At 36.4% G+C, this 12,512-nt stretch overlaps 3 protein-coding genes across 9 annotated transcripts; all 3 read left to right on the top strand.

The window, feature by feature from the left end:
• The first annotated feature begins 948 nt into the window (after window positions 1-948).
• LOC106755531 lies at window positions 949-2,045 on the top strand. The gene is made up of 4 exons (XM_014637703.1): window positions 949-1,239; window positions 1,332-1,385; window positions 1,490-1,798; window positions 1,998-2,045. Exons 1-4 carry the CDS (start codon window positions 949-951, stop codon window positions 2,043-2,045), a joined length of 702 nt encoding a protein of 233 aa, XP_014493189.1.
• A 1,545-nt stretch (window positions 2,046-3,590) lies between these two features.
• LOC106755530 (uncharacterized mitochondrial protein AtMg00810-like) lies at window positions 3,591-4,682 on the top strand. Its single transcript, XM_014637702.1, has one exon. It carries the CDS (start codon window positions 3,591-3,593, stop codon window positions 4,680-4,682), a length of 1,092 nt encoding a protein of 363 aa, XP_014493188.1.
• A 1,235-nt stretch (window positions 4,683-5,917) lies between these two features.
• On the top strand, window positions 5,918-11,963 carry LOC106755529 (uncharacterized protein At4g17910-like). Of its 7 annotated transcripts, none has more exons than XM_014637700.2 (17): window positions 5,918-6,369; window positions 6,568-6,653; window positions 6,743-6,806; window positions 6,889-6,934; window positions 7,053-7,174; window positions 7,350-7,423; window positions 7,553-7,628; window positions 7,712-7,801; window positions 8,425-8,498; window positions 8,820-8,907; window positions 9,386-9,512; window positions 9,592-9,696; window positions 9,821-9,947; window positions 10,064-10,115; window positions 10,202-10,246; window positions 10,606-10,652; window positions 10,742-11,963. In XM_014637700.2, the coding sequence occupies exons 2-17, from the start codon at window positions 6,598-6,600 to the stop codon at window positions 10,764-10,766; spliced, it is 1,218 nt and encodes a 405-aa protein (XP_014493186.1). In that variant the 5' UTR covers window positions 5,918-6,369; window positions 6,568-6,597; the 3' UTR covers window positions 10,767-11,963. The 7 variants fall into 7 exon arrangements, with proteins under 7 accessions (XP_014493186.1, XP_014493185.1, XP_022634050.1 ...); XM_014637699.2 differs by having other exon boundaries at window positions 5,919-6,369; window positions 9,386-9,508; window positions 9,600-9,696; window positions 10,554-10,652; window positions 10,742-10,972; XM_022778329.1 differs by having other exon boundaries at window positions 5,919-6,389; window positions 6,549-6,653; window positions 10,554-10,652; window positions 10,742-10,972.
• The last annotated feature ends 549 nt before the right edge of the window (window positions 11,964-12,512 follow it).

Raw genomic sequence — 12,512 nt, 5'->3', positions numbered from 1 at the left:
AATTAATAGTTTAATCTGTAACATAAATTCCCAAATTCAAAAATATCAAAAAGAGTTTGTTCAAATAATGTATACTCAAATTGTTTAAATAAAATGAACAAAATCTGATACAAGCATGTCAGAACATGAAAAAAATCAATTCATGTCTTCAAATCCCCTAAAACAAAAAACATATTCGCAAACCCCTAGTTTTGTCATTGTAAAAAAAAAAAAAGAAAGAGAAGTGAGAAAACAAAAATGTGGAGAAAAGAGAAGAAAAAAGAAAGGGTGTTTTACCTGCTCCTTGAGGAATTTCAGTGAAGTGAGGGTGAGAGCACCGTCAAATGAGAGAGAAGTATCATGAGAGTGATTTGTAAGAGCAAATGTTACTTTTTTGGTATACACAGTGAGTGAAGATAGTATTTTATTTTTTAGGGTTTCAAAAATATAATAATAAAATAAAAAAATAAAATTAGGTTGGTGGGTTGGTGGGCCAACCCGGCTCACCACGGGTTCAACCCGCATGAGCCGAGTCTAAATGAGCCGGGTTGAAATCTGACCCGCACATAAGTGGGTTGTATTTTTCAAACCCAACCCGGTCCGAACCCGTGACGGGCCGGGTTGGCTCGCGGGTTGTGACCCATTTTGACGGCTCTAATTCTCGGAGCATTTTCTCTTTGTCACGTGTTTTTGTTCCCATCTTTTAACATCAGAAAGTAATATTGGAAGGGTTTTTACGTTTCTACCCTTGGGCCTTTTTCGAATATGGTATCTAGAGCAAGGTTGTGAATCCTGGTGTGTAAGGTGGATACATGATAGGAGATTGAAGGTGTGTGATCTTCATCTGGTGGTGCGTGTATCCAGAGAAGAAGGAGAAGGTGACTTTGGTTGAAAGATTATCAAAGAACCTGCAAGAAAGTTTGCAAGATTGTGATGGCGAACGTTGGGGGGATATAGGGACCACTGCCCATGTTTGATGGCAAGCAGTTTGATGATTGGAGAATCAAGATGCGTTTTGTATTTGGGTTTCAAGATGTTCTGGAGGTTATTGAAGAGGGAGTACCTGAATTGAGTGAAAAAGCATCCCAAGAAGAGAGGAAAGAACACAAATTGATGGCCAAACTTGACAGTAAAGCCAAATTTCTGATGTACCAGTGTGTCAACCAGAAGATTTTTAACAAAATCTCAAATGCTGAAACTACAAAGGAGGCCTGGGGCATTTTGATGAGGACTTATGGTGATGGAGACAGGAATGCAAAGGTGAAATTGCAAGCATTAATGAGACAGTTCGAAACCTTGAGAGCTTGCGGTGACAAGATGAGAGTGTGACTGAGTATTTTGATAGGGTGCAGGAACTGGTTAACAAGATGAGAGCTTGCGGTGACAAGATGATGGAAGATTATGTGGTAAGTAAAATCCTAAGGACTTTAACCCCCAGAAAAGTGATTGGAAATTTGACAAGAAGAAGGTAAAATGCTACAATTATCAAAAACTTTGTCATTTTGCCAAGGATTGCTGGAGTGGTGAAGGTGCAAAGAACAAGCCACAGAAAAGGGCTAATTTGGCTCAGGAGGAGGAATCAGATGGTGAAGCTGTGATGTTGATGGCCAGAACAGAAGAAGATTTGTCAGAAGAGGATGTATGGTATCTTGATTCTAGGTGTTCTACCCACATGAGAGGCAGAAAAGATTGGTTTGTGGGAATCAAGGAGGTTGTGCAGGGTAAAATCCGTTGTGCTGATGAAAGAAGAATGAATGCAGAAGGGTCAGACAGAGTTGTTCTGAGGGAAACAGGGGGAAAAGAGGTTGTAATTGAGGAGGTATTGTATATACCAGGGCTGAAATCGAACCTGTTGAGCCTAGGACAACTACTGTAGAAGGGGTGCGTGATGAAGATGGAAAATAATTGTTTGAGTATCTTCAATCAAGAAGGAAAAAAGGTGATACAGGCTGAATTGTCACAAAACAGGACATTTAAGTTGGCAATGAAGGCAGTAAACCATCATTGTTTTACTGCAGCAGAGGAGGAAGATGAGTGGCTGTGACATCTCAGGTTTGAACACCTGAATTTCCAAGATTTGTCAATGCTAAGCCATAAGAAAATGGTGATTGGCTTACCAAAGGTAGATATTCCAGGGGCTGTCTACAAAGAGTGTGTTCAATGCAAGCAGACCCGTGGCAGTTTCCAAAGATTTTTGCCTCAAAAATCTACAGAGAAGTTGGGGATAGTATATTCAGATGTTTGTGGCCCTATGCAGATAGAAACACCTGGTGGCAGCAAGTATTTCTTATTGTTCATAGATGACCTGACCATAAAGTGTTGGGTATTCCTACTGAAGAGAAAAGGAGAGGTACTGCAGTATTTCCAGAAGTTTAAAAACATGGTGGAGAGACAGAGTGGAAAGAAACTGAGGAATCTAAGAACTGGTGGAGGAGGAGAGTATGTTTCCAATGAGTTCAGAGAGTATTGTGAGAAGGAAGGAATTGTTCTTGAAGTAACTCCTCCCTACACGCCTCAACACAATGGGGCAGCAGAGAGGAAAAATAGAACAATCCTAAATATGGTGAGATGCATGTTGAAGAGCAAGGGTTTGCCAAAATTCCTATGGGGTGAGGCTGTGATTACAACTACTTATGTGTTGAATTTATCTCCAACTAAGAGGTTGAGTGGAATTACACCAGAGGAGGCTTGGACTGGAGTGAAGCTAGATCTTAAGCATCTGAAGATTTTTGGCTCTTTATGCTATAAACATGTGCCAGACCAACTGAGGAAGAAATTGGATGATAGAGGAGTATCACTGATCTTAATAGGCTACCATGTTATAGGAAGATATAAGTTGTATGACCCCATAACAGGTGCAGCTTTAGTTAGCAGAGATGTAAGAGTTGATGAAACTGGAAAGTGGCAGTGGGAATTAGTAGAGAAAGGAGGATCAACTGTTGTATTGGACAGTGAACCTGCAACAGATTTAGAGGCATGTAGAAGGGAGGAGAATGTTAGGAGGTCCTCTTGGGTTACTAAGTTACCAGCACACTTGAGAGACTATAACCTAGCCTATGATGCAACTATCTCATCAGAGGGTAATTTCGTTCATTTTGCTTTGATAGCAGAAGCTGAACCAGTTAACTTTGAGCAGGTAGTGAAGGATGAGAGGTGGTACAGGGCTATGAAGGAAGAAATTGGATCTATTGGGAAGAACCAAACCTGGGAACTAACTGAATTACCTCCTAACAAGAGACCCATAGCACTGAAGTGGATTTACAAGTCCAAGATAAATCCTCAAGGGGTGGTGACCAGATACAAGGCTAGGTTGATGGCTAAAGGGTTCTTGCAGCAGGCTGGAATTGATTATGAAGAGGTGTTTGCACCTGTGGCTAGGATGGAGACTGTGAGATTAGTTGTTTCAGTTGCTATACAGAACAATTGGACCTTACATCAATTAGATGTAAAGTCTGCATTTCTAAATAGAGACCTGGAGGAAAAGGTGTATGTGGTCCAACCTCAAAGGTTTTGAAGTTAAGAAGCAACTTGACAAAGTGTACAGGTTGAAGAAGGCCCTGTATGGGCTCAAGCAAGCTCCAAGGGCTTGGAACCAGAGAATATACAGGTTCATGAGTAGTATCGGGTTTGAGAAGTGTGTTTCTGAACATGGAGTGTATGTTCAGTGTTATAAGGAGAATGAAGGTGAAGAAAGATTGATTGTGTGCCTGTATGTGGATGACTTGCTGATTACAGGAAGTAGTAGTGAGAGGATTGCTCGGTTAAAAGTACAAATGCTACAGGAGTTTGAGATGAGTGACCTCGGTGAGCTTAGTTACTTTCTTGGAATTGAGTTCACTAGAACTGATAGAGGCATACTGATATATCAATCTAGGTACGCATTGAACATGCTAACTAAGTTTAACATGTGTCAGTGCAATTATGCTAATACTCCAGTAGAAGTGGGGGTGAAACTTGAGAGAGATCCTGAGGAGGAGGCTATAGATCCTACGGAGTATAGAAGAATGGTTGGAAGCTTGAGATATCTGTGTAATACAAGACCAGATATCAACTATAGTGTGGGTTTGGTGAGTAGGTTTATGCAGAATCCCATGGTATCTCATCTGAATACGATTAAAAGGATATTGAGGTACTTAAAAGGTACCACAAGTTATGGAATTTTGCTGCCTAAGGATGAATCAGGAGGAGAGGTGCGAGTTACGGGCTATTCAGACTCAGATTGGTGTGGAGACAAGGGTGATAGAAATAGTACAGCAGGGTATGTTTTTTTCTTAAATGGAGCTCCAATATCATGGAACTTTTTTAAGGAATCTGTTGTAGCTCTCTCCTCATGTGAGGCAGAGTACATTGCAGCGTGTGAGGCCACTTGTCAAGCAGCTTGGCTTGACTCATTGATGAAGGAACTGAGGATAGAAGTTACAGAGAGGGTCAGACTGCTTGTTGATAACAAGTTAGCTATTGACCTGACTAAGCACCCTACATCTCACGGTAGGAGTAAGCACATTGAGACACAGTTTCATTTAATCAGAGAGCAAGTTGGAAAAGGAAAGCTCGAAGTGGTATACTGCAGATCCGAAGACCAGATTGCAGATATACTCACCAAGGCATTAAAAGAGGAACGCTTTCTAACACTTAGAAAGCATATTGGAGTTGAGAAGGTGGAGATCAGAGCAGATCAGCATAAAGGGGTAACGAAAAACTAAGGTTTTCGTCTCATTGGGTAGATCGGCTCAGAGAGAAGATTTTTCACGATTTTAATTGGTGAAAATCGTTTTCAAAGCTTCAGGAGGAGTTTTTACCGATTGTTAATCGGTAGAAGTGGCGAAGGTTCGCCGGAGATGGAGTTTTTTTCACCCATCAATCAGTGAAAAAGAGAGTTTTTGCATTTAAATCATTTTCTTTGTACTGTTTTGTTTAGGAGGAGTGTTAGAATATAAACAAAACAAATATTTTTCAGTTACAGCTCATATCAGTATAAAAACTTTTGTATTCAGTCATTTTGAGGTTGAATAAAATAGTTGAGAGTATCATTCAGTACCTTAGCGTGTATTTTCCATTCTTTGACAATTGTCTTCATCATCTCTGGTGTGAGTTTCTGTCGGTGATCGGTGGAGAAGGGTGGAACCCTAGCAGAGTCCTTGGTTTCGCGTCTCTCTCTCTAAGTCTCTCGAACATTTCCATTCTCAGAGCATTCTCTCTCTATCACGTGTTTTTGTTCCTATCTTTTAACATCAGAAAGTAATATTGGAAGAGTTTTTACGTTTCTATCCTTGGGCCCTTTTCAAATACAAATTACAGTTCCTATGCAGATTGGACTGACTTTTGAGCAACTTCTAACACAGGAAATAGCAGTCTAGAAAATCTGATATCTACAATTTACAATTGCTGCATGCTTTTATTGAAGAATCTAACCAATTTACAATTTTATTGAAGCATAGTATTAGTGTGCCTCTCAATCTACAATTGTAAAGAAATATGAAGAAATCACATATGGGGAAAGGAGATGTATTTACATATGTAGAAGTTTAATTTTCAATCTATTATATTGGTTACTTTAAAATGACCACGAGCTATAAAATTAAGTGTCACTGTTTTATTACTTTGGTATATTTGAAATTCATCAATCACGAACTATTAAATAAAGGGTAAAAAAATTATAAAAGAAAATGGTAAAAAAATGTCTCTGTTTAATAGTCTTCCAGCCCCAAAAACATTGATTAACAGTATACTTTTGTTTCTAATTATTCTCTTTTTAAGAGGTTAATAATATTCATGATCAAAATATATGGTAAGTATATTAAGCAAATAGGTGGTGGGTTTGAAAGGGTTTGAATAACCTAGTATTGGGGGAGCTAGGTGGCATTACTTTAACAACTTTAACTGTCAAAAGTTTTAGCAACATTTAATTCTTTAATAATACAAAATATAACAATTTCTTCTTATAATTTGTTTTGTCCTAAATTCCCTTGGTAAACTTCATTTCATCTCTATTGAGACTTCGACGTCGTCTTCTTCTAAGCACTAGTTCATCACCAAATCTCACCACCCTTCGCAACATCACCATTTCGATTTCCCCAGCCTCACAGAACCTAGCCAACACTGAACTTCATCCTCTGCTGGGGTTTTCTCATCCTTTTCACATTTCCATCATTTTCCACCGATTAAATCCCCTTCTCCACCGTTTAAATCCTCTCCTACACAGGATCTCCACTGAACAAACCTTCGAATTTAGGGTTTGTTCGTCCCCTTTCCCTCTTTGGCACCAACACCTAGGGTTCATAGTTAGTTTTGCTTCTACAGCTGCTTCCTCTGTTTGCCAACTACGCATTGCACCTGATTCCTTCGCGGATCCTCCATGACCAGGGGGTCTTCATGTGATATCAGAGCCAGGTTAGGTGCATCTTCAAGAGATAAGTAGTTTTGAGTCTTTATTTTGGTTTTTGCGTCTTTGGTTCATGTAATTGTTCATTGGTTTTTCTCTGTTCTGAGTTTGCTTCAATGTTTGTGCTTTGTTTGTTACAATTCTTTTGATGTCTTGTAATTTAATGCCTCTGTTATGTGTTCTGCACATTTTAACAAACATAACAGATTTGTGTGTTTCTCGGTCGGATTTCATCGATGGATCTTCCTCTGACTAAACCGTCCTTCAACCCCAATAAGCATCTCAAAGAACAGTTACTCTTTTCTTTACCTTTCTCAACTGTAACAATATTCCTGGATTTTTAACCTCTGATGATGTATTTCCTTTGTCTCAATTTGGCAGATTTGTTAGCAACTTGACCGGATCCTCTATGCCCGAAATCGTGGCACTTACAGTGACTGTTCCGGTTAGTGACTTTGCCATTTGCATGCCCATTTATACCAGCTTCAATGTGACGCAGTCGTGGTTGTTTTGTGTGCCCATTACAGGTTCTGGTTTTTATTCGTCACTCCATCTCCTCCATTTCCATTACTGGTCAGTCCCTTACAACACTTCAATTTCCATTACTGGTTGACTTTTTCTCTTATCTTTTTGTTTTGGGGCAGAACATGGGTTACTTTTAGTGTATTATTTTTCTTTTTATTAATTATAGGTGCCTCCCTGAAGAAGAAAAATGACGATGCACTTTCCTGTAAAAGGAATTTCAAATCATACTTTGGCACATTGTCTCTGGACTTTCTTGTTATTGTTGTTCCTATGCTCTTATGTTTCACTGTAAGTGCTCCCTCCCTAGCAGCAATAGCATATGATGTTTTGCCAACAACTTGAAGACTAATGGCTTGAAAGTTGTGACAGCTTGTTTATGTATAGCAAATCTGTAATAATAAAACTTTTGTGCAAGTTCCCCTCATTTTTTATTTTGTAATTACTGCAATGAACTTGCCAACAGGTACTTGCAAACTGGACCTATATCATTACATGTTCGTTGACTATCTTGACATTACTATATATTGCAACCAAGAGGTAATTTTGCAATCTTGTATGGGTAATTTCTTAAGAGATATGAATTTTTTTTATGAAACAGAAAATTAAGGCCGAAAGTTTCAAATAAACCACAGTAGATAATGGTGGATTCTGTACACATAACTGCAGGTCTGGAGGCTCATCTTCTTTTGAAGGAGAGCCCAATTCTCTTCGGGCATATGTCACTTCTTACAGGGTTCTTGTGGTATGAAGTGCCATATAGAATTCTTTATCCTGTTGCTCTTATTTTTTTATTTTTTTTTGTGCTGATGAAAGCTATTTTGGCAGATGATTATAACAATCCTATGCATCTTGGCTGTTGACTTCAAAATATTTCCTAGAAGATATGCAAAGACTGAAACCTACGGAACAAGTTTGGTATGATTCTTCTGCAATTTTGATACGATTCTATGAGAATGAAACAAATGTTTTACAATAAGAATACAGGAAAAGAGATTTCATTTAATATGATTCTTATACTTCCTAGCCCAACACTTCTACTTCAAAAGCTGACGTACGTAAGTTGAGTCTAGCCTATTGGAGAAACCAATTTATTTGATCTTTTTATTTTCTTCTTCTATAAGTTCTTATAGAGAACTTCATTCAAAAAAATTATCTGTACTATGTTCGATTAAGGAGAATTTCTTTTCCTCCCTTATTATGGTAATATGTTACTATATTACTTATCATTTGGGTGATTTATGGCTAGAGTAGATTCAGAGTTTGTGTGGGTATGGAGTTGGACAAAAGGAGCCTTTTTATTCAATATATAAATTAATTCTCATCCGGATTACATTATGTTATAAATTATGATCTCTCTCTTGCTCTCTGTCTCTCTCTCTCTGTCTCTCAGTCTCTCTCTCTCTCCCTCTCTCTCTCAGTTCAGTTATTTATTTTATCGTCATCTTTACTTATACACCTAAATTTTTGTTTCACAATATTTCTAACACTTCAATAATTTGATTTCTCTGTTATGATTTGAGATTACTTTTGCATTTCAGATGGATCTCGGAGTTGGAGCATTTGTCTTAGCAAATTCACTAGTTTCTCGGCAAGCACGAAATATCGCATCTGTGTGAGTTATCTATTGCTACCCTATCTAATATCTCAAGGCTTTAGTATTATTCATAACTCACCAAATGATTTCTTGGAAATTAATTTTTGTTTGTAAGATGTAAAAGTGTATTTTTTTAGTGTGATAGACTATGAGATGTTTTACTTGAATGACTTAGAGAACTTCTCTGACAATCCAAATAATGACTGAAGCAATGTGAATAAAATGAACCTTGCTAACAATCTCTTAAAACTATGCTACCCTCTTTTTAAATATTCTTCCTCAGATATACGGTAGGGCACTCAGTATTCCCTGATTATGTCATCTTTTCTCATGCTACAGAAGCTGGAAGACTGCAGTAGTTTCATCAAGTCCACTTATCATCTTAGGATTTCTCCGTCTTGTTACAACAACTGGTGTGGATTATCAGGTGAGATTTTTCATTGGGATTCTTAGTGACATGTGGCAACTCAAATGGATTAACTCGTCTTGCATACACATACTGCACTTAAAGCTTTAACAAGGCTAGTCACCTATATGTTTTTGTACTTGAAATGAAGATTACGGATAATAATCTTTTGGACAGTATATGACTTATGTCACCCTCGGTTTTTATTAGCCCGTAAGCCTGAAAACTATGAATGCGGTGGAATGCTGGGGTAGTACAGTTTTCTGGCATCTGAATGAAATTTAATGTTGATTGCACTATGCAGGATGATGTCATTTCCTCAGATTTTTAATTAAAATTATGACTGGTATTTGTATTTGCTTTTACTATAGAATCTAATTTCTTAAGGTAGGCAGTAATAGTTTTTTGGTCTTCATTATTGCTTTTGTAAGTAATAATTTTCTAATCCAAGAGTGAAGACACTCTCAAGGAAGCAAGTGATCAATTTTCCTTTTTATAGGTACATGTCGGTGAATATGGTGTGCATTGGAATTTCTTCTTCACACTTGCTGCTGTGTCAATCCTTTCTTCCTTTATTAACATTTCTCCTCAATATTGTGGAGTTATTGGTTCACTTCTACTAGTAGGTACATTTTTATTTGTATTATTCTTACATCTTGTCTTTGAAATCTGATTTTCTTATCTAGTCTATTTTCTGTTTCCAAGGATACCAGTTGTGCTTAGTGCAAGGTTTAAACCATTACTTACTTTCTGATGAAAGAGGAGTGGATATTTTAAGTCAAAACAAGGAGGGAATTTTTAGCATATTTGGTGAGAATTGCACCCTGCATTGTTCGGTCTTGATTCTAAGGCTATCGTTTTGTTTATTAGTACTTCTAGCCGTTTTATTTTTTATATATAAATGTTGGTTAAGCAATATTTATTTTGTCTCCAGGATACTGGGGTATGTACCTTCTGGGCGTTTATTTAGGAAACTCTCTTATCTTTGGTAGTCATTCCTCTGGATTTAGAAGTAGCAGATGGGTACGGATGAGGATTTGGGCTCTCTCCATCCTGTTTTGGTAAAGCTTGATCCAAAACCTGTTTATCCTGCACTAAGCAATCTTGTTTTGATCTAAAACATGTTTATCCTGTCTACATCTTTGAGCTTATTCTTTTATCATGATGTCCATGGCAGGTTATTAACTGTACTACTGGACAGGCATGTTGAAAGAGTTTCACGGAGAACAGTATGTCTGATTATATTGCAGTTTCTTAATTAGAGGGGACATTCTTTAGCATCAGTGATGGAAACTAACTTGATATTTTTGTGCAGTGCAATCTTCCATATGTTACTATGGTATTGGCTGACAATCTACAGGTCATTCTCACTTGAGTTCTATTCTATGGATCGTGTCTAACATAATAGGATGGGTCATATTGACTTTGTAGTTTGTATTGAAATTGTTACATTTTAAAACTTTTTAGATTTTATCTTGGTTGATAGTGTGTATAAATTTTATTTGAGCAGTTAAATTTCTAAGTCCAACATATCAAATGCAGTTTATGGTGTCTCAATTTCTAATTCCACAGCAAAGTATTTTTGATTTATAGTTGACATTGTATTTTCTAATCTGAAATCTGATAATGAATTTGGCTATTTAATCTGAATACCGCCCATTTTTCAGTTGTTATCAGTTCTAATGTTGGCTGATCTTGTTCCTGGAAGGAAAACTTCAGTACTTGAAGAAGCATTCAGTCGGAACTTACTGGCTACATTTCTACTGGTGAAAACAAGATATTCCTTACTTACAAACATTATGCTTTCTCTCTCTAGACATCATCAGTTATAATTTTTCTGAACAATTTTGTGCAGGCAAATATTCTCACGGGGTTGGTAAACTTGTCAATGGATACCCTGTCTGTGTCATCAATCAAGGCTCTTATTATCTTGTTGGTCTATGCTTATATTTTATCAATTGTAATTGGTATAGTAGATTATTTTGGTATTAAATTAAAATTTTGGTGAAGCAGTCTATTGCTAAGCTGTAGTCTGTTCTATTAGTGTTATTATCTATTTTCAAATGAGAATTCTTTCTTTTAACCATCTACTGATTTTTTTATAAAATTCACTTAGCAGTTGTGGTTTATTTATTTGTAAAGGTATGCATTATGAAGGTGGTTTATTTGTGAAGGTATACATTATGAAAATTCTACTGCAGTTGAACTGGGTTTGGGTTAACAAGCTTAAGATTTAGGAATGCATATGAACTCTAGAAATGACGAGGACTGGACAAAGCTGATCTTTATGGCACTTAGGGACAGCCATACCCCAAAAAAAGGATAGCCATTTCGCTGCACATGCAATTGTGTGGTATCTCAGCATGGATAACAATTATCACTGAGCAAATGCAACCTTCAACTCATACTTCCATGTTTTTGTGTTCTCATGCTTCATTTTCATGCATCTTGATTTGGCAAGCCCTTGGTAGTTTTCATACAGGATTGTATAGTGAAATAGTGTGGTAAATTGATGCATAAATCTTTCTAGGCAGTTTATACAATGGAAAACAAAAGGTTGAAACTGACTTCTTAGGGATTTTAATGTAGCCTATGTGATGTGGACCAGCAGATGATGTATATTTTCGTGAAGGGTAGCTTATAGTCACATGGTTAACTTGGCTTTCCCTTGTACACTACAAGTAATAACGGAGTAGGTTTGCTTTATACCAAATTAAGTGATACAAAACACCATTTTTATCGATAGAATTAATTGATAGATGACAAATTAAGTGATACAAAACACCATTTTCATCAATAGAATTAATTGATAGATGACAAAGGCTTCTGAGGTAAGTAGTTTTGTATAATATAATGATTAGGATCTAATTACACAGCAATTTTAGATACTTTTAATTTGGTATCACTAAGTAACCTGGAATATGTACCATATTTTGGTCTAGAACACAATGTTGACATGGCTTTCACATGTAGAATGTTATATGGGAGGATTGTCAAATACATGCATAGTCTATGTCTACATTATTTATGCGATAATGATATTTTAACTTCAAAATTTAACACTTTTAATTTCAATACGTGAGCCTCTCATTGATCCATCTAGAAAAGATTACAAAAATTTAAAATAATCCGTATTAATATTTTTAAATTATTAACAATTATTTGATATTCAAAATATTATTTTATATTTGATGACAAATGTATTAAAAAATAAAATAATTTAAAATAAAATTGATTAAAATTTAATGTAGTTAAATATAATATAAACTGTGAAATTCACTATGAAAGAAGAAGATAAAAACTAGCAGAAGAGAAGATTCAATTTTGTCTAAGTTTCTAACAGTGAAATAGGCTCTGGGTAGCTTTCTTTCCATTAAGGTTGCTTGGGGTGTGAGTATTGTACACAGTAGCTTAATCAATCATTTACGGATGTTCTGTATATTTATCACATTTTTATTATTATTGAATGGTTGAAATTGACACTAATGTGCATGTCAGAACAGGTCATTAACTTAAAAATATGATATATATATATATATATATATATATATATATATATATATATATTTATATATATTTATTTATTTTTCTGAGAGAGGGTATTCAATCGCTAGATGCAGAAGCAG

The sequence above is a fragment of the Vigna radiata genome, unplaced genomic scaffold, assembly GCF_000741045.1.
Source record: "Vigna radiata var. radiata cultivar VC1973A unplaced genomic scaffold, Vradiata_ver6 scaffold_606, whole genome shotgun sequence".
NCBI classification, from domain to species: domain Eukaryota; kingdom Viridiplantae; phylum Streptophyta; class Magnoliopsida; order Fabales; family Fabaceae; genus Vigna; species Vigna radiata.
The sequence above is the reverse complement of the archived record's forward strand: the minus strand, read 5'-3'. Positions and strand labels throughout refer to the sequence as shown.